The 21785-nt window shown below is 37.5% G+C and overlaps 1 protein-coding gene across 1 annotated transcript; it reads right to left on the bottom strand.

Annotated features, from left to right (window-relative positions):
• Positions 1-830: 830 nt before the first annotated feature.
• On the bottom strand, positions 831-21319 carry LOC102217427 (vesicular glutamate transporter 1-like). Its single transcript, XM_005803274.2, has 13 exons — positions 20893-21319; positions 13215-13467; positions 11530-11648; positions 11343-11457; positions 10080-10167; positions 9426-9512; positions 8938-9074; positions 7863-8012; positions 6888-7020; positions 6044-6154; positions 5450-5577; positions 4267-4336; positions 831-3617 (listed from the first exon to the last, which is right to left on the bottom strand). Exons 1-13 carry the CDS (start codon positions 20952-20954, stop codon positions 3346-3348), a joined length of 1725 nt encoding a protein of 574 aa, XP_005803331.1. The 5' UTR covers positions 20955-21319; the 3' UTR covers positions 831-3345.
• Positions 21320-21785: the final 466 nt, after the last annotated feature.

Below are 21785 nucleotides of genomic sequence, written 5' to 3'. Positions count from 1 at the left end.
GCCAAGAATCAGAACGTGTTTGCGCGCGACTCAAAAAAAAAACTTTTGCGGACAGAAAAGTCTCGCGAGAAAAAAATGAATAGTCTTCTTCGTTTTTATGGCAATTGACAAGCAACGTATAGCGTGGCATTAGATTAGGACGCTAAACAAAATAAATAAAATAATAATAATACAAAATGTTGGTTCCTTAGCAAAAAACAATAAGATTCAGAAGTGAACATTTTGTCCAGCTGTAATTTCTTGTCCTGTAAATTGAGAACCAGTTCCCTTCAATCAGTTGAATAATAATCAATAGAATATTCGAGATTAAATGGATCTCCGATCACAAAATTTAAATCTTATTAACGTATTTCAAGCCAAATTATTATTATTTGAGTTTGGGAGTAAATATGCAAGTATGGTTCTGTGCAGTTTGATGTTTGATTTCATTAAGATGACACAAAAAAGTCAGTGGTTTAATTATTGAGCAAGGTATAAATAATTGCTGTCAAAAATCCAAACACATTAATTCCTTTCACATAGTTTTATTATTTTTGACAGTTGTCTGCCTCAAAGTTAATGGTTAAAATAAAGAGATTTCAAATCTGACCAATGGTGAAGTGAAACCAGTTTCCCATTAATGCAGAAGTCAGTTAAAAAACACACAGTCATCATACCATCAAGAGTTTGGGAAGAGACTTCTTCATTGTCAGTTCTTAGTTTTTCTTCCCCATTTTACTTGTTTTCCTCTTCTTGCTCTTTAAATCAGTAACCGTGGCGATGGACATCTATTTAAAGAAAAACAACTTCAGCAAAAAGCAACATAAATATCCAATAACTGCACAAAAATCAACACTTCTACGTTTTATTATACAACATTTCCACATGTACAGGATTTTTTTAACAGTTCAGTTTCACAAAAGAATCAGTTGAGACAAATCAATAAAAAATCAAAAACTAACTTTTTTCCCTTTACACCACTCAGTACAACGGTACAATCCTGTGACTTAAACCAATGACATTTCTTTACTTTTAGCATTTATTCTGCGATCTAAGAATATGAATATATGAGAACATGCCACTAAAAATAAAGCTATGTGCGTTTGTACAATACACCAGTTAATTGATTTATCGGCTCGTTTATTTCAGAGTCCGTCAGAGTGATATAAGACTTAATGTGCTGATGCTGTTTGTGCTTTTCCTCCATCGTGTTCAGATCTATGCTAACGCCAGACGAAGCTGGTGAACAATAAATTAACATAAATAAACATATGACATATAAAACAAATTTAACAGAAATTAAAATGATGGATTTGAATGAAAATGGAATTGTGAAGAACCTAAACTCAGACACAGATTTATGAAGATGATGTTATTTTGCGTAATAATAACTTTCCTTCAATAGGCAAAAAGGTCAAAGACTTTCGTATTTTCTGTTCATTTTACAAAATAATTTTCACCTCTATCACTACACACAGAACAGATCTGCAACTGTTCACTTCCTCATAAACCAATACTACAGAATTATTTTGTTGTATTGGCACAATGCTTTTCTTAAAGGATAAAAGATTAAAACTATATTTTGCAAAAACTTTCTGCTAAATTTCTGCTGGCTGAAAAAAAACTTTAGATTTAGTCAAATGTTCACCCAAGAGAAATGTTCACACAGAAACCTGCTGGGTTACGTCTTTAATCCAAACACCAGGTGAGAACAATAACCCAGTTTACTGAGTTACAGAATAAACTACAAGACGGCCATTTTGAACTACAGACCAACAACAACCAGACCCGACCTCGACGAACCTCGTATTCAGGATGAAAGAAAATATTTAGCAGAGTAATAATGATAATGTCACATTAATAATCACATCACAGAACAACGTTTTTCACTTATGCTAACGTTAGCTTCTAAGTAGTTAGCACAAGCTAGTGCTAGCTATGCTAAACATTCAGACACTGACTGAAGAACTGGTCATTAAGTAAATAAAACAAACTATATTTCATACAGTGTTTTTAACTTTATAATTAAAATTTAACTGTCAGGTAAAGTCATTTTAGGCATTGTTAGCTTTAATTGGCTTATTTTTCTTTGGTATAATTACGTTAATTTTTTGTGTAGATAATGTGTAGCAGGTTTCAGATGGAGACCATTAGCTGAATATTTTATATTTTACTCTAATTTCATTTATCATGGTTCTAAATAACCAAAATAAGAGATTGTGATGATCAGATTTGTGACTTCCAGTTGGTAATTATTAAGGAAATGTGATTTTATGACCAAATAAATAACCATATTTGGTCCTAAAATCACATTTCCTTACAGTAGACTACTGCTGAACATTATAATAATATTCAGGACTTAGTTGTCACAGTATGCTGAACGTTTCCCATTGTGGGTCAAAATGGACGCATCGTTGGTCCGAATCAATAAAACATTTTAGTTTGATGCTCAAACAGCAAAATCATGTTGGTGAAACTACACTGTGTAATAATGACTTTAGTTTTACATTGGAGAACGAGTTCAGTCACTTAAGCTAAAGTTAGCCTTTCACCTGCTAATTAGCTAGTGCTAGCTTAGCACAACAATAACAATCTGACCAAAGAATTGGTCATAAAGTTTGTCGGTTTCAGTTGTTTTGTTTTGAAATGCTTCAGGTATGAAATGGACGAATTTTCATTGTTCTACATATAGAGAAAAAATACCAAATGTTGGTATCAATTAGAACAGGGAAGAAACGACCCGAAACCAAAATGAAGGCGCTGTTGTCTTCATTTCCTAAAGAGTCCCATCTGATGTGGTTTTATGACCAGTTTCCATTTTGTCCCTTTGAACACAAAAACTTTCTGGCTTCCTTCCACAGACTGAAAATTGCATGTTAGATAAATTAAACTCTGTTGGTGTGAGTTTCTGTGTAACAATGTGATGGATTTTCCAAGGTGTAACCAAACTCTTGCCTCTCTGCTTTTGTTTTTTAACCATTATTTATATTCAGTTATCCAGGAAAATCAGCCCACGCCTTTAGATCCGCCTGTTTCAACGCTGATCTGTGATGTTTCAGTGGATAAAACATCCAATCTACAAAAACTCAAATTTAAATGAGCATCAAACCAATAAAAACCAAGTCATGATGGAAACACAGACCCGCCTGCCGCTATTAAAGATGGACGCCTCATCTTAACAACAAGCCAGTGAAAGTTTGCAAAAATGCTTCTGATTCCTGACTGCAGTCACACATTTAACTACCATCCTCACTTTAAATGTCTTTAAAGTTCAAAGGTCAGGCCTCCTGAAAAGGCCGGTTGCTGTTTTAGTTCCTTCAGTGTTTCCACGCTGCTGCTGAGCTGTTAGTGTTTCTCTGGCTGTTTCTATGTGAACTCTGGCTCGCCTCCGTGAGCGTAGCTGTTGGTCCCGGCCGGCTGGACGTACTCCTCGGTTCTGTCCCAGTCGGAGACCCAGCCGCCGCCTCCTCCGTTGGGGTCGGAGCCCTGGGTGGTGGCGCCGTAGCCGGCTCCTCCGCTGGAGCGGTACAGCTCCTCCGTCTCGTTGGCGAGCTCGTCCTCGTCCAGGATGCCGCACTTCTCCACGCTCAGCTCCTCCGGCTCGGCCCACGGCTGCTTCTCCCCAGAGGCAAAAATACCTGCACAGAAACTCGGACATCAGCCGCGGTTCCCGCACAAATGAGCGCAAATATTTATCTGCACCCTGCTAATGTCGAAAAAACACAATTTAACAATAGCGGTGTTTCCATTACATGGAAAAATAAATTAACATCATGTGTGAATAAGCTTGTTCACGTGATAAGTTATTAAAAATCATAATTCAGCCAATCAGAGGCGACATTAGCGTCTTTTTCAGGCGTTGGAGCCACAAACCCAGGGCCGGCCAGAGCCTTTCTGGGGCCCTAAGAGGATCTTCATTTTCAACAAAACGTAACCACCTGATGATTCATAAGTCCTAAGTTACAGGTTGTGTAACAAAGCTACTCATTAGCTAATCATCATTACACATATAGAGAATCTATGTGCAACACAATGTCTCTGTTACACAAACCTCCCTCCAGTAGCTACAATACTGATTAGCTCAAATAGCTACAAATAGCTAAGCTATCATAATGACAGTTAATCATCATTATGATGATTTATATCTTGGGCCCCCTGGTGGTGTGGAGGCCCTAATCAGCCACTTAAATGTCCTTTGCTGCCCAAAGATAAGCTGACAAACAGGAAATGTTTCCCAGAACTCATTCTGATAAAAAACTTCAGAGAACGACGACAAGTTAGACTCACCATAAAATATAACCCCACCATAATGAACGAGTGAGGCGATCAGAAACACACCCTGCCACTCCTCCCGCGTCTGAATGCAGAAAACAAACAGAACAATTAGAAAGAAGGACTTAAAAATCACCACAGGGCAGAAGTAAGAGTCTCTGATTAAAAAAAACAAGAAGTCTTTCAGAAGAAGAAACTCTGCTGTGGTATATTTTCCTTCACAAACACAACAGAAAAATGTGATTTCAGTCGAGGCAGAGAGAAATCAGCTTCAGCTTTTATAAAGTCACCGTGGTTCTGGATTTCTCTCCCTTTTAGGACTTTAATAATTTATTTCCGTCGTTCCTTTTCCAGCAGCACGATAATAAAATATACAAATGCTCTGCTTTTGTCCAGAATCGATGCCCAGCTTTAGGTTTATGGTGGGTTGGATCAGAGGTCTGCAGGGTGGAAGTCGCTCCAGTTTGTAACTTTTATAAAAAATGTTTTTCAAAACTGACGTAAAATCTGTGAAAAGATTGATCTCCTCCTCTCCCCTGAGCTGCCATTTGACTGAAAAAATGCACCAAAAACAACCAATCAGAGCCAGGAGGCGGGGCTTAGCGCTGTTAACCAATCCCATGTACGCGCTGCTAAATGTGCTAATGGTGGAGAAACAAATTAAAGTTACAGGAAAATCATTTGTCTGCTGTCATCGAATGGCTAACTGAAGTTAGCTAGTTAAGGCTAGTAGCAAGCCATAACTAGCTAAATAAGCCTTAGCTAGCTAGCTAACTAAACCTTCGTTAGCCTTAGCATTTACAACAGGCTGTGCTAGCTGCAGCGCAGTGGAGAGAAAGATGATGAGAGAGAGGGAGGGATGAGCAGCACCACATGGAGGAATGATTGACAGCACTAAAACTTGCCTTCTGGCTCTGATTGGTTGTTTCTAGTTAGCACTAAGAGCTTCATTTTTTCACAGATTATCTGTCATAACAAACTGTTAAAAAAAAATCCTGATACAATGTGTTTTATCCTTTGATTTCAGTTCATTAATTTTTTACATATTTTTTACAAATATGTAAAAAATATTTTTAGAAGAGCTTTTTGGGTCCGTCTAAAAAGGCTGATCATAAACACCGTTGCATCGTTTGACCCGTTTCTTGAATCTATCAATCAAATAATCAATAAAATAAGAGTCTGACTGATCAGCTCTCACCTTGTTTTTGGTCATGGCGCCCACTATCAGCGGGCAGACCATGCCGGACAGTGTGCCCACGCCGTTGGAGATCCCCATGAGGATGCTGGCGTATCGCGGCGCGATGTCCAGGTGGTTGACGTTAAAACCTTAACAGGACCATAAAATGCCGTCAAAATTACGCTAAAAATTTTACTAAATTTACGTTCAGATTGTTGGGTAGCAACCAGTTACATTTACTGCAGTAACTTTTTGGAAAAAATTTACTTTGAGAAGTATTTTTACTACCCTGTACTTTTTACTCTTACTTGAGTAAAAAGTCTGGATTTTCTTCGCACTGAATGAAAAACAAACATGTTTTAATTCACCTGATGTTTTAAAGTTTCATCAGTTTTTTATTGAAGATTTTGTTTATTTGATCTGGAAACTTTTCCAAATTTTCTTTGGTTTGATTTTGTTATTTTTTTGTTACTTTGTCCATTTTGGTCCTTAAAATACCAAAATGTCCACTTAATTTTACATTTTGATCCATCTGATGATGTAAATGATTGATAATTTGTTTCTGTTTTTGGGTCGTTTCTCTGTGTGAACATTAAAACCTGAACTGTGTTTCACCTGAAATGGCGAAGCCAGAGAATCCCACCGCCAGAACCAGGAAGGTGATGGCGACGCCCTTCGTGTGCGAGAAGCCGACCACCAGCAGGAGGGTGGCCTCCATCCCGAACCCTGGTGCAGACCAGAGGTCAGAGGTCACAACAAACACAAACATTCCAGCCCTGAATGCAGAAAGCTCACTGATCTGGAAACTGTTAGCTAAAACGCCGTTATCTCGTGATATGAAAGTTTCTGCTTCCTCTTTTCTCCAGCATGAACATCTCTGAGCAGAAATAGCTGAGCGAGCCTCTGCTAACACTTAGTCATCGTTTGCCTCATGTGGTCTGGTGTTTTCACACAACTTTAACTCAGTAATGAGGCTGACTGCGTGTCTGACTGGAAGGTGAGCGATTTAAAAAAATAGTAAAACACAGCGAGTCTGCTGAGTCACCAGAATAAAATCTACAAAATGCCTTTTTTATTTGATCTGATCTTAATGCAGGTCTGACTTTCTGCACTGCAAAGACAAATAGACAAAGTATTTCTGGTCTAGTTTCTAGTGCAAATATCTTGGTAGCTTATCTAACTTATAAGTAGCTGTTCAGCAAGATACAGCAGATTATTTTAAGTTAATAATTTATTAATATTGATGAAAATGTCCAAGTTACAGTGGCAGATTATTTAATTTGTTATAAGTGAAATTATCTGCCACTTTAACTTGAACATTTTCATAAATATTAAGAAATTATTCATTCAAAACAAGCTGCTGTATCCTGCTGAACAGTTAATTATAAGTTAGTTCACTTGAAATAAAACAAATCTAAGATATTTTGTGTTTTTGCAGTGTGCTGCTGCTTCTTCTGACCTCCACAGTTCATGATCTTTCTGACGTTTGTGGTGGTCATGATCTGATTGGAGCGCAGGTAGTCGGCGATTTGGCCTCCGATGGGAACGATGATGGTCATGACCAGGTGAGGCAGAGCAGAAAGTATTCCCACCTGGAGGCAACAAACGCAGGTCAGTCCACGCAAAGACGGCGTCACAAACTTTACAAAACCTTTTCAACTGAACACTTGGTGTTTTATCTGGATTTTCAGGTTTTGTTTTTTGTTTGCAACAGAGGTTCTTCAAACTGTCAGGAAACTTTACAACTGCTTTGTCCTGTTGGCTTCTCCGTTTAGCATCACTTCTGTCATGTAAAAAAATATTCTTTTGTGGAAATATTCTGAATTTATTGCATCAAAAACAAAGAAAAAATGTGTTTTTTTTAGATTACCTTTACATTTTTAAAAATCGCTCAGCTGTTTACCATTTTTTTGTCAAAAATATTCAGAGCCAGAGTTGAGAGTTTAATAGAGCCACATGCAGCTCTGGTTGCAGGCTAGAATGGCCTAGTCAAAGTTCAGGCCTAAATACCAAGAGACTCTGAGGCAAAACATTATTCATACAGAGCAACATTAAAGGTAAAAATATCTAGACTTCTGTTTGCTTCACAGTTCAGTTCTAAAAAATAAAACTCCTTTGTGAAAATATTATGAATTTATTAAATTAAAAACACAAAACTGAAAAGCCAGCATCCTTTTCATTACCTTTGCATTTTTAAATGTTGCTCAATTCTCTAGGATTTTTGGCCAAAACTGTGGCAGCTGGTTGGCCTAGTCAAAGTCCAGGCCTGAAGCTGTGAAATCACTTGATAACTGATGTTCACACACAGTTTGTGAAGCTCTGTGACTTTAAGTTGCAATAAAAGTTGTTTTTTTTTTTTACTTCCTGCTCTGCTCTGTGTTTTTTCTGCCTCCTAAAATAAACGCTGTGGTTCATGAATCTCCAGCTGAATTACCTTGCTGATTTCGAAGCCAAACACTTCCTCAAAGTAGGCGGGCTGGCTGATGAGCAGCAGATAGAAAGTCCAGCTGCGGCAGAAATTGGCCACTATGATGGCGTAGACCGGCATGGAGGTGAAGAACGATTTCCACGGAGTGTTGAACTTCTGCAACACCAAACCGCTCAGCGGTTTAACGTCTGAAACATTTCTCACATTCAGATCAATAATTAGCAGGACAACAACGACCAACAGAAACTAGAACTGTGGTCAGAGTGGAAACTTTGGGCTGACACAGACGAACAGAGGCGGTTTGCAGATCTGCTGCTGGTTTTCTGACTCAACACGTCAGACTGAGAGAAAACATCTGAATCTGTTTCTGCATTTAAAAGAAATGAGAAAATCTTCACCATGAAGCGATATGGCTGGAATCAACTGATGTTTTGTTGTGTATTTGAAATTTGTTTGTTTTCTAGGACAGAGAACTAAAGCCAGGCTAAGAAAAATAATAAACTGCAAGAATAAATACATTATGAGAAACGACATGAAGAATAAAGTCGTACAACAGCAGGTTGAAATGAGGATAAACTCATAATAATACAAGAATAATGTTGAAATGAAACAATAAAGTCACAATGTTAAAAGAATAAAGTTGTAATAATAAGAAAAAATCATAATAATATTGAAAAAAAATTATAATAAAATGAGAAAAAAGTAATAATGACAGGAGTATTAAGTAACAAGTAGTAACAAGTAATAATCACAATAATACAAGAAAAACGTCAATACAAAACAAGTTGTAATGTGAGAAAACATAATATGAAAAAAAGTTGCTATGTTATCTGAATAAAATTGCAATAATAAACAAATGTTCTTAGTTTCTTTCTGCTCCGTTTCATTCATGGTTTCTGTTTCATATTCATGTTTATTTTTGAGTAAATGAAACAAAAGATAAAATGGAAGTGTGAATGTGTCTGTGCAGTTTCTAACCGCTCAGTTTTACTCTGAATCATCTGGTGACCGGCGGCCATGTTTGCTGTGTATTTAAAGCGGCAGCGCGGCGCGGCGCGGCGCGGCGCGGCGCCTGACTGACCGTCACCGTGTGCTGAGACGACTCGCCGATGCTCTCCTCGATGTACGTCCGCTCCTCCTCCGTGATGGTCGGGTGAGCCGCCGGACTCTCGTACGAAACCAGGATCCAGAAGCAGTACCACATGACCCCGAAGCTCCCTGCAGGGAGGGAGAGGTCAAAGGTCAAGACAATCAGTTTGTGTTCAGGAATCAGAAAACATGTCAATATCTATGGAAACATCATAAAAACATTTAATGAGCTGCTACATGTAAGTGAAACAATCTGCCAGTGGAACTAGAACTAATTCATCAATTTGTATTAAATATTTAGAAAACAAGCTGCTATGTCTGAAAAGTTGAAAAGTTACTTTAAAGTTTTTTTACTTTGTACTAAGATTGAAACTAGACCAAAAATACTTTGTAAGATTTTGGGTTTTTTGCTGTGTTTATCCTGCAAACGGGTTTTTTTTCTGTGTTTTCTGAGAATGTCAGGGGTCAAAGGTCGTTTACCGTAGACGTAGAAGACGGAGGACCATCCTGAGTACTGGACCAGGATTCCAGCCAGCGGCATGGCGATCACTGCGCCCGCATAAGAGCCTGCAGAACCACAGACAGACGCATTAATGTCTGAAAACTAAATCAGCAATAAATCCGTTAATTAATAATCACATTATTAATTAAAACAAAGTCAATCATTTCCATTTGCAGGATTTTCTGTTTTCTACCAAAACCTGGAGGATAAAAGTCTTCAGTTTCCTGCTTTGGCCTCAACTAGCTCTTATTTTAAAAGATAATTTTGTTTACAGTGAATTCATAATTCATTTTGTCATTTCTGTTGTTTTGTTCATTTATTTTAGATATTTAAAATGTCTTCCAGTTCCAGGGTTAAATGTTCCTTGGAATGTAAAGTTTAGATCTTTGAGAGTTTTTTCTAACATTATGTTACTGTAAAATGGTCTCAAAACAACAATATTATCGTTTATTGCGATAACTTCTGGGACGATTTATAATCCAGAAACATTTATGCCAAATATGCAGCAGTTTTATTCAACAGCTGTGTTGGATTCAGGTTAGATTATTGTGAAAATGCATCATGATGATCGCAGGGAGTCATTGGGAACAGTAAGAAGCAGCAGTGTGATGTACGGCAGACCCTGAACGCACCACAGAAGGCCGTCGTGGCCAGGCGGCTTCGTTCCAGCGGCGGGGCCCATTTGGCCCAGATGCCGTGGCAGGCCGGGTAGGAGACGCCCTGCCAGGGAGGCGAGTAGTTAAACACCGAAACCATAAAGGTTTCACACTTTGTCACATGACAACCACAGAAACACTGCAAACACACACAGAACCAAACACACACAGAACCAAACACACACACACAGAACCAAACACACACACACTGCAAACACACACAGAACCAAACACACACACATAAACAAACACACACAGAACCAAACACACACACACTGCAAACACACACAGAACCAAACACACACAGAACCAAACAAACACACACAGAACCAAACACACACAGAACCAAACACACACACACTGCAAACACACACAGAACCAAACACACACACAGAACCAAACAAACACACACAGAACCAAACACACACACACTGCAAACACACACAGAACCAAACACACACACAGAACCAAACACACACACACAGAACCAAACAAACACACACAGAACCAAACAAACACACACAGAACCAAACACACACACACAAACAAACACACACAGAACCAAACAAACACACACACAGAACCAAACACACACACAGAACCAAACAAACACACACAGAACCAAACACACACACACAAACAAACACACACAGAACCAAACAAACACACACAGAACCAAACACACACACAGAACCAAACAAACACACACAGAACCAAACAAACACACACAGAACCAAACACACACAGAACCAAACAAACACACACAACCAAACACACACAGAACCAAACACACACAGAACCAAACACACACACAGAACCAAACACACACAGAACCAAACACACACACAGAATCTCAGTTCATTTGAAATAACACAATTGAAAAGTAATTTTTCAGCAAGAGATGAGAGATTAGTAGATAATTTCTAACATTATAGTTATTTGTTTCTTTTGTAATAGGTAGTTTACTTTATTAGAAGTAATTTTCAGTTAACTTGATATGGTAAATATTTATAAAAATGTATTTTGCTGCCTCCTGTTCTAGATGTTATTTCAGGGTTTCAGAGTAAAGAGGGACAAATTAACAAATCACATTTTTAGATTTTTACGTCTAAGAAACTCTGAAAGCAGTCACATTTTGTTTTTATTTTTCTCTCCAATAAACATCATTAAAGCTTCAGGTTGTGAAGTGACAGAGTTAAACGGTTTGGACACATTCTGGAGCAGAATGTTTCCCCGTACCTCCACCAGGCCCTGACAGATCCTCACTATGATGACGCAGCCGAAGTGCATCCGTGCCGCCGTGGGGATCAGCATGTTCAGGCAGGAAGTGGCGACGACGGCGAAGCCAAACACCCTGCAGAGGCACACAGAGGTCAAAGGTCAGGGGAAACACCCGGAAACGTGAACATCAGGAGGGTTAGCTGACCTGTTTGCTGCGAACTTCTGACAGATAAAACCTCCGGGGATCTGGGTGACGATGTAACCCCAGAAGAAGGAACCGTGGATCATCCCCACCGTCTCTGGATCCCAGGTGAACTGAGCTTTCTGAGGGGACACAAACGCAACACGCTCACATTTACTGAGGGGACACAAACGCATCACGCTCTCATGAACTAATATTTAATCTTTAAAGCTTCATGGATGAATAAAGGTGTGATGAGCTCCAGCGCTGGATCTCAGGTGAAATTAGCAACAGAAATAAAGTAAAACATCGAAAGTGGCGCAACAGTGACACCTGCTGTCCGTTCAGCAGTACTGCGTCTCTTTTGTTGTTGGATTTCTTTCATTGTGTGAACATCAGTTTATCTTCACCGTTCCCCAGGGGTTCCCAAAGTGTGGCCCGGGGGCCATTGGTGGTTTTTTGTGCAGCAATTTAAGAATGATACAAATCTGAGGCATCATTTTATTTTAATCTTGTTATTACTTATGTATTTTTTACATTTATTTAGCCTGAGTTCTTTTGACCTCTTTAAACCCGGGTTTACTCTGACCTTTTCAGTCACATCATTTAAATTAAACAGAATCTCCAGATTGTTTGAATAGAAAATTGTTTGACTCTAAAAATGAGAATGGAATTGAATCGTTGAAAGGTTTCCCTCTCTAGCGACTCTTCCACCGTTCAGCTTGTTCAGTCAAAATGAAGAATCAAAACGGAGAACCAATCAAATAAAAATAAAAAAATTATTTACGAACAATCAGCATCAAAGTTTATGAATGTTTCAGCGTACAGAAGGGGTGTACAAACTTTTTGCCAAGAGAGACAAAAATATAGATTTTTTGTAAATAAAAATTTTTATGCACCTTTTTCATTTTACCAACTCAGTAATTAATTAAAATATATACATATTGAAATGAACAAAATGTTAACATTTTTACAAACAGAAAAAGTAATCTATAAGTGATTATAGATCCAAGATATAAGTTATTATGAGGCAGGCGCTGCAAAAACACAAAATCTTACTTCTAATCTAGTTTCCTGTGCAAATATCTTAGATTTGAAATTAGACTAAAATCTTTTATAAGTAACTTTTCTGTGAGAAATGTCAGTTTGCTTTAAGTCAATAATTCCTTCATCCTGATTTAAAAAAAAAGATTATTTCACTTATAACAAAACATTTTTCTCCATTGGTGAAATAATCTGTCAATGGAACTGAACTTTTTCATCCACACTAAGGAATTATTGATTTAAAAGAAGTTTATTTATTTTTCTGAAAAGTTAATTGTAAGTTAGTTTTATTTTAAGGATACTGAGATATTTGCACCAGAAACTAGATCAAAAATACTTGGTAATATTTTGAGTTTTTACAGTGTAGTACAGTTTTCTGGTTTTAGTTTTTTAACCCAAACTTAGCAACAGGAAGTTGCTCTTGCTGAAATGAAGCTGTTGGATATTTGTCATTCATCTTACTACAAAAATAAGATGAAACCTGGTTAAGAAATGAGAATTAATTTTAGTTGTTTTTTCTGTCTTTTTCTTAAAAAACCTAATTAAACGGCTGCATTGCAGAATTGTGATGGGGCCACAATAAATAATCAGGAGGGCAGAGAAAGGCCCTGGCGCCACCGGTTGGACACCGCAGTCCTTCCAGAGGAAGAGCTGCTCTAACTCACCACGATGACCTCCTTGTTGTCCCTGAAGACGGTGTGGCTGTTGACCATGCTGACGATGGCCACGCCCAGGTTGCACCTGATGCCGAACGAGATGCAGAAGCCGAGCCCGGACAGGATGGCGATGATGTAGCGGCGGGGCAGGCCGAAGCAGGTGCAGTCCACCACCGGCATCTCCTTCTCCTGCACCAGCTCCGGCCGGCCCTCCGCCGACAGCTCGATGGTTTCGCCATTTTCCTGCTTCTTCTCTAGCGCCCTGCAGCAACGAGAGACGCTTCCTTCATTTGGCAACAAAACGCAGAACTTCACAGTTCAGCTACAGGAAATGTATAGAAACCCCTCAGTTAGAACAATAAGTAACAACAGAATCCAGATTTTAATATTCTGCTAATGCGCTAACAGCAGAGCTCATTTTTAGCGCTTTTTGCTAACCTTAAAATGCTTAGCGTACTTAGCTTTCCTTAAATTCAGAGGTCAGCAAATTTCCAGAAACTACACTCGAGTAAGAGAAGCACTATTTATTTTTACTCAGCTAAGAGTAAAAAGTAGAAATGACTCCGGAGTTAGAAAGTATTTGGTAAAAAGTCTGAGTAACTGACAAAATTATCAATCTTTTAAAAATCACATCAACAGACGGACTGAAATATAAAGATGAAATTTTGCTATATTAACAACCAGATTAACAATAACTCATACAAGTATTAAAAATAACAAAATGAGGCAAAAATCATTTTTCCAAATCAGTTTCAATAAAATCTTCAGAAACTTGAACAAAAGCTGCAGGTCTGAGTCAGTCTGGTGGGTTTTTGGTTAAAACATGTTTGGTTTTTATTCAGTGGGAAGAAAATTCAGAAATTTTACTCTAGAAAGAAAAAAATACTTCATAATGAAATTACTCAAGTAAAAGTAAAAAGTACAGCATAGTAACAATATTCCTAAAACGACTTTTTTAATTTAATAAAATGTTACTTAAATAATTGTAATTAAGTAAATATAACTAGTTGCTACCCAACTCTGCCCAAATTATATTCTAAAGTGCGAATTTACTGGACTGTTTTCTAAACTTTCAGTTGGATAAAGTTGAACGTAACTTTAGCTAAATATTCTCCATCTTCGATTTTAGCAAACAGTAAAACCAACGCTAGCCCAAATTTTACTAATAACTTCTGATTTTATAAGAAACTGAAAGAAAGACTGTACTCAACATATTATTAGAATTTAACCAAAGTGACTCTAGGAAGTTAAATTGTACTTGGGAGTTAAACATTTAACATTAAGGCTCTTATTTTGAAGCGACTTTAGACCATTTAAGCAGCACTTCCCTTTCCTGGCCTCTTGTTCTCTCTCTCTTTCAAAATAACAAACAAGAACAAAATAAGACCTGCATAGCTGAGAACCAGATATAAACATAAAGTATCAAAGGGAGGAAGAAAGAAAAAAAGGAATAAATTTCCAACAAAAAAAAGTTAATTTTGGGATTCATCTCAGAAATTTTCTACTAAAACTCTTGGAAATTTATGAGTTTGAAAAGTGAAGAAAAAACATTCTAGAAAAAAACCCCAGAAATGTTGAGATTAATCTCAGAAATACGTTTGGCAGTAATTCTGTTTTGGCAGAAATTATTACTTTTTTAATCTATAATGACTCCAACTTGCCGTCGAAGATGTAAATTATAATTCCAAAATAAAACTTGGCGCTTCGGGGCTGTAGCCCGATCATTTGAGTTGAAGTTAGCACTTTAGCATTAGCTTCCGCTAAATACTGTGTTGGTGTAGCAATTTAACATTAGCGTTGCTAATGTTCATGACTAGTGCTTAAGGGCTAGCATAGCTAGCGTTTTGTTAGCCGTGCCTTCACTGTCTTCCAGAGAATCTGATGTTTTCCCAACATGAAGCGTTTATCTGCTGGCTGTTTAAAAACCGCCTGGATGCCAGATGGTTTCTGAATCCGTCAGGCTGAGTGGATATTCTGAGCCTCACCAGGGAAACACCAGCGTTTGTTTCTTACTTCTCCTGGAGGTGTTAATATATTTTGGTTTTTGCTTTGCACACATTTATCTCCTGACAGAAGCGGCTCCTAACGCCAGAGAAGGTGTTGGTAACTGCAGAGAGTTTTCTCCAACGTGTTTCTCCTCTTCTTCACGTTTCCTGAGAAGCTCTGACCTTTTTCTGCCTCCTGTCTGGAAAACATCAAATATGTATCCAAGGAGCCATAAATGAAACATGACATGTGAAACACTGAGCAGAAACCTCTTCCTATCACTTCCAATAAAAAGCATGAATGTACAAACTGTGGCATGAAAACGTTTTTACATACAATCTTTTGCTTTTTTAATGTTTCAGATCAACTAATTTTAACACCAGATACATCAGTCAGCAAAAATCTGTTTAAAAATCATGATTTTATTTATAAAGTAATCACGTCATTAGTTATTAAACGAATACACAAACATCATTAATAAATAGGAGTCTGTATTTTCTGTAATCAGCCTCCCCAGCTTTAATCGCTCTCTCAGTTAAATCGCTCTTTGTCAGATCCTCCACTTGTTGCCACCAGCTGGAGTCTTCAGGTTCTGGGTTTCATTTAGTTTTAGATTTTTCCCTGATCTCTAGTTTTCTCTTTAAAGATTTTTATGTTCTATTGACAACAGTGGTGGCCCCAAGAGGGGGAGCAGAGGGGGCCACGGCCCCTAGGTGAAATATGTCTCTCTCCCAAGAGAAAGATGTTCATGTCATAGAAAGGCATCGTCTTCAATAAAGACATAAATGTAAAACCCAATACATAGATAAATGAATTAATAAGTAATATTTTTTTTGGTTTTGTCCCTTGAAAGTTTAAAGATTTTTTGGGGGTTTCTCTATATCTCAGTTATTTCTCTTGATTCTGTCTTTTTGTGTTCAAAAATAAATTATTTTTATCAACTATATGAATCATTTTATGTTCCATTTAATCAAAGTTATCCACCTGATTTATTTTGATGTCAAATAATAAATAAACTACATTGAATTAGCATTTCTTTACTCATTTATTTTTGAGGACATGCATTTTGTTTTACGCTCTAATGTCTGAAGGCGTCTGTCATGATGCTGGTTTTAGTTTTTCTGTCTGAAGACGCTGTAAAAACGAAATGTCAGATCTTTTCAATCAACTCACAAAACAGGGAGAAATAAAAGCCTCACAATAATAAACCAGAGTTACTTTGAGCGTGCTTAAAGGTTGCAACAATCCTCAGCGGTGATGAAGTATTGATGATTCTCCATGTTAAATTATTAACAGGCTATCTCTGGCTCACTCAGTCTATTTTTGTCCGGGCGGGTCCCTCTTCCTCCTTCCTGCCTCCTCCTCATCATCTTCACTTGCCTTTACCACCAACAGTCCACAAAGCTTCTTTCTCTCCAACAATCACTTCCTGGTCTGTGTCCACCACAAAAATACAAATATTCACCTTATTGTCATATTATTTCACATTTTATGCCTCCATCAAACAGACCAACAGTTACTGTAAAACATTGTAATGTAGAAGAAAATAAAACAAGGTCATAATATTCTTAAATAAATAAATCTAACTAGCTTGCCTGAGTCAGCGCTTTATCTTTAAAGCATTAGTTTGAATCAATAATAAACGACTGCCATAAACATAAAGTGTAGAACTTTTATAACTCTTAGCAAATGTGCAAATTTCTGACTGAAATACATAATTTTATGCCTCATTTTAGTAATTTGTTACATGTTGGATTCATATTTAAAAATAAAATATCGGGTTAAATCTAATTTCCAATTTTAATTGATTTGGGTTTTTCTCTTTTGTTTTTATTACAAAGGACAGAAAATATTTATTTTTTAAAAATCCTTTTATTTTAATCAACCCACCTGAATTCACAAACGCTACCATTAAAAATAAAAACTGTTTAAAAAAACATATTTTAACTGTTTTAGGAACTCGCCTAAGCAGTTAAAATTCTATTCATATTTTGAATTTATAATTTTTAAATGAAGTTTTTACATTTTTTGTCTTATCATTGAGATTTGTTTTTATTTGGATTTTTATAATTTTACCAATAAAATCTGTCATAAATCATAGATGACTTATGTTGTCATTATAAAAATGTTCATTTGAATTTTTTTCATCTCTTCCATCAACCTGGTCCGAGACTATAAATGAAAATCAGCCTCTGATTTTCAAAACCTGACATGTTTAGTTGATGGATTTATGTTGATTCGATAAACCAAAGTAAATAAATACGCCAGAAAACAAAATGGCGGATCGCTGCGGCGGCCTGAAATCACTCTGAAACAAAGTGAAAAAAATCTAGATTTTCCAAAGATTATATCTTCAAAGTCAGAAAATTCAGTTAATCGATAAAATCACTTTGAAACCATTTCCCTCCCTTTCACAAGTATCACACAGCGCAACATAAATCTCCAATAAAAGCTTCGCAGTTAGAGAGAATAACGGACCTTCAATGTGTTTGGATATTTTCTCCAAGGCGCCATATTTGTTAGCATGACGCTAATCTGTTGCGGTTTCTGTTCATCGCTGACCTGTTCAGGAAAATCTGCTGTAATCCCTGAAAGCCACCTGACCTTCTGCTGGATGTCACCTGAAGAACGGAGCTCGAGCTGCGCAGTTCAGACCCGAACCAGAACCAGAACCAGAACCGAGAAACAGGGTCAGACTCGATAATGCTAATGAAAGCAGAACCACTTCCGGTGCAGGCTGGTTCAAACATCCGGAGTAGCATCGGTACTTCAACATGATTTTACTCAAATAAATGTAAAACCTTTCCGGCCATTAAATTATTCCAGAGTAAAACAGTATTTGGTAAAAACTTAGTAGGTTTAGCTGATCAAAAACTACTTTAATATTTTAAAATTACGTCATCAAACAGAAGAAAATATAAAGTTATGTGGAAATTTGGGTATTTTAAGGACAAAAATGAAAACAATCGATACAAATGGCAAACTAAGAAAATCAGGCAAAAGAAACATTTTTACAAATCAGTTTCTTTCAAAATAAAACTCATGAAACTTTAGCAGAAGCTGCAGTGAGAGTCTGTCTGCTGAATCTTTGGTTAAAACAAGATATTTCATATTTATTCAGTTTTTCACAGTGGGTATCCAGAAATTTTACTCAAATAAAAGTAGTGATTAATCATAATATAATTATTGCTTTGTTGTTAAATCATTATTAAATTTTGATTACTTCATAGTAAAATTACTTAAGTAAAAGTAAAAAGTACAGAGTAGTAAAATTACTCCTAAAAGATTTTTCTTCCAAAAAGTTACTCAAGTATAAATGTAACTGAGTAAATGTAACTAGTTACTGTACTCTGACTGAGTTGGATTATCAGTTTTGAATCATTGACACAGAAAGTCCAGTAACGCCTGGAGGGGATTTGGTCCAAACCAGGAAGCCCAACTGGACCCGCCTGACCAGCAGCCTCCCACGCGCGTTACGCGGGCGGAAGTGACGGCTTACATCCTGCTGCCGTTTAATTAAGAGGACTAATCCCGGTAGTTGGGCGTCCCGCGGAGGGAGGGGCAGAGATCGGCCAGGTGTACATCCTGCGGGGATTTACGCAGGCCGACAGCTTGGAGAGGAGAGGCTATTTCTGGAGAGGATTTAAGGGTTGAGACGCTGCATCAAATCCCAGGAGGGAGAAAGGCGAGTCCATCGATAACCTCCATGCTCTCAGATTTCTGGAAATGCTCCGGACTTTTCCCTTTACCCCTACACTGTAAAAAATGGCCTCGGAGTTTACATTAAAACGATGTAGAATCACAGCAGGAAACTATGATAATGTGAATGTTTTGGGAGGAAACAGGAAATGGGAAAACCTATTAATAAAATTACAAAACGTGTTCTTTGGTTATTCTTAATTTTGGCATATATTTTAATTTTTTATCTTTATTTCTCCCTCTCTTTACCAATACATAAAATATCAGTGACCCTAGATTAACCAAAACAAAGAATATTACAGAAAAACAAAATAACAGAAATTCAAATCAGTCAATTACTGCCAAAAAACTAAAATAAGATTCCTCTGTTGTTAGTCCGTAATGTTTGTTTTCTGTGCACTAGTTGGTGTATAAATGTAAAATTTATAAAAGGAAATAAAAACTAAAACACTTGTGCCCCCAAAATAAATAACTAAACAAATATTTTAACAAATAAAATGTTTACGTTGTTTTCACAGCAACAATATGTGAATATTATCTAATTTATTTCTTAAAGCTACAAATGGTGGTAAAAAAAATTAAACAGAAAAATATTGTAATAGTCATAACAAAACAATTCTGTTAATGTTTCATTAAAATATCAGAAAAACCTTTTTAAATACTAAACATTCGCGTCACTTTGTGACTTTATGTTGAGGTTTTTACACAAAATGAAAACTTATTTCTGTAGATTTAACAGCTGATTGATGAAATTCAGATGTGATTTCAATCCCTGAAACTTATTTTACTTTTTTTTTTAGTGCCGTTTATTACTTAACGTCTATCATTTTCACAGGAAGCAACATTTTTTACAGTGTAAGTGTTGAGGTTTTTACAGAGAAGTTTCTTTAGCCTTTAATGACTCTGTGTCAGATTTCTGCTGCCGTTTAGTCATAATCTGCCATTAAATCTGCTAATCTGCAGCACAATCCCTGAAGTTTATGTATTAATCCAAACACTCTGAGTTTTAACTGAAATATATTTAATTTGTGATAAACCTGCAGACGGTGTTTTAACAGCCGTTGCAGCAGAAATTGATCCAAAAATCGATCTGACGTTTCATCTTTCGCTGAAAGGACATTTCTGCCTGCGATGAAACCAGATTCTGTTCCTGGATCCCAGGAAGAGGCGGCGGCTACTTTTACTCCAACCTGCAGGTTGGAGCTTCGGTTCGGGCTTCAACGCTCAGAACGGACCAGAAAGTTCTGGAGTCGGAGCATGAATGCAGATGTGTCAGATAATCCAGGCCTGAGGACATCCTGATCTCCTCCGCTGCTCTTATCGGTCGGACGGGCCGGCCAGAGGCATAAGCACAGTTTGAGAGATTGACTTCAGTCAGACGAGCACAAGTTTGACCAAACGTGACAAATTAAAGGTAATAATTACAAATCTGAGCTGGGAAAATCATGAAACATTTCACTGAAAATAGAGAATGGCCTCCAACTAAAAAATAAAGAATTTGTAACATGTCAAACTTTAATTAATACATTTAAGATATTTAAGCTTCATTTGATTATTTTCAACATATCAAGTTGGATCTCCTTCTTTCTTTTTATTTTAATGGTTCTAAAACATTAAAATGCATCAATACCAGAACAGGAAAGGATAAATAAATCTCTGAATGAAACTTTTCAGAACAAATATGGAAATCAAATATAAAAAATATTTTAAAAATCAAAATAAAACAGAAAGTTAGTCACTCTAAATCTGTCATATTTACGTGATGAATTAATGTTGATTAATATTCATAGTTCCCTTTAAGAAAATAATCACATGTTCTAAATTACCTCTTTATCTCAGCTTCTTGTTTAACAGAAATGTAAAACCTGTAGAGGAGAACTGGGCGCCCTCAGGTAATACTCCGCCCAGGGCCGCCGCCACATCGGACCGGCCCTGCGGCGGATCGCGATAATTCCGGTTTTCGCTTTATGGGTCAGTTTTAGGCATTCAGAGGATGACCTACCCGTAAATCTTCCCCAGAGTCTTCGCTGCCGCAGCTTTGAACCTGTCCGGCCGGATCTCCATCCTCACGGTCCGGTCCGGTTCGGAGCGCACAGCCTTCTCCTCTGCTTCCTTTAAAAAATCCGCTTTTATTCACCTGATCATCAGATTCCTTCAAGTTCCCAAATCTGAGGCGGCTGTCCCGGGATTTTCTGGTTTCTAATAATCATAAATACATTTTAAAAATCATTTCCAGCCCAACTTTTGCTTCCGGATTCACACGAACTTGTTTTAATGTGGTTTGGGTCCGCGGCGGTTCCCTTCCAGGGAACTTTGGGGAGGATTCATGGCCAGGCGGCGTCTGTGTCCGCGGTGCTGAAGCAGATTACCGCTGCCTGCCTGCGCGCTAATCTCCAGCAGTGAGTAGTGGAGGAGAGCATGTCACTTCCTCCCGGCGCTCCGGCTTTTTTCAGCCGAGCCGGGCTATTCTGGGCGCGCAGCGGCCGCGAATGGAGGGAGTGGACCCGGACCGGGGCGCGCAGGACTCACCGGGCCGGAACCGCGGGATGCTGTCCGGACTCCGGAAGGAGCTTTTTATGCCTCCAAGAATCAACTTTAAACTGCATAAAGTGTTTACCACAACTTTATTATTTATATAAATTACTATTTTGCAGAGTTGGGTTGTAACTATGTTTACTTGAATAACTTTTTTTTAAAATTTACTTTTAGTATTTTTACCACTTTGTACTTTCACTTTTACGTGAGTAATTTTATTCTGAAGTATTTCTTCTCCTACTTCAGTAAATCTGGATTTTCTTTTCACTGAATGAAAATCAAACATGTTTTAACCAAAAACTCAGCAGACAGACAAACAGCTGCAGTTTTTTTTTATCAGTTTTTTATTGAAACTGATTT

This window comes from Xiphophorus maculatus, chromosome 10 (assembly GCF_002775205.1).
Source record: "Xiphophorus maculatus strain JP 163 A chromosome 10, X_maculatus-5.0-male, whole genome shotgun sequence".
Taxonomy (NCBI): Eukaryota; Metazoa; Chordata; class Actinopteri; order Cyprinodontiformes; family Poeciliidae; genus Xiphophorus; species Xiphophorus maculatus.
This window is presented reverse-complemented; position numbering and strand designations above follow the sequence as displayed.

Coding starts and splice junctions, on each gene's coding strand:
- LOC102217427 (XM_005803274.2), bottom strand. CDS start 20,954: ATGGAGATCCGGCCGGACAGGTTCAAAGCTGCGGCAGCGAAGACTCTG. Junction 11,649..13,214: donor ACAACAAGGAGGTCATCGTG/GTGAGTTAGAGC, acceptor GTGTCCCCTCAG/AAAGCTCAGTTCACCTGGGA. Junction 9,513..10,079: donor GGCCACGACGGCCTTCTGTG/GTGCGTTCAGGG, acceptor GTGGTTCTGCAG/GCTCTTATGCGGGCGCAGTG.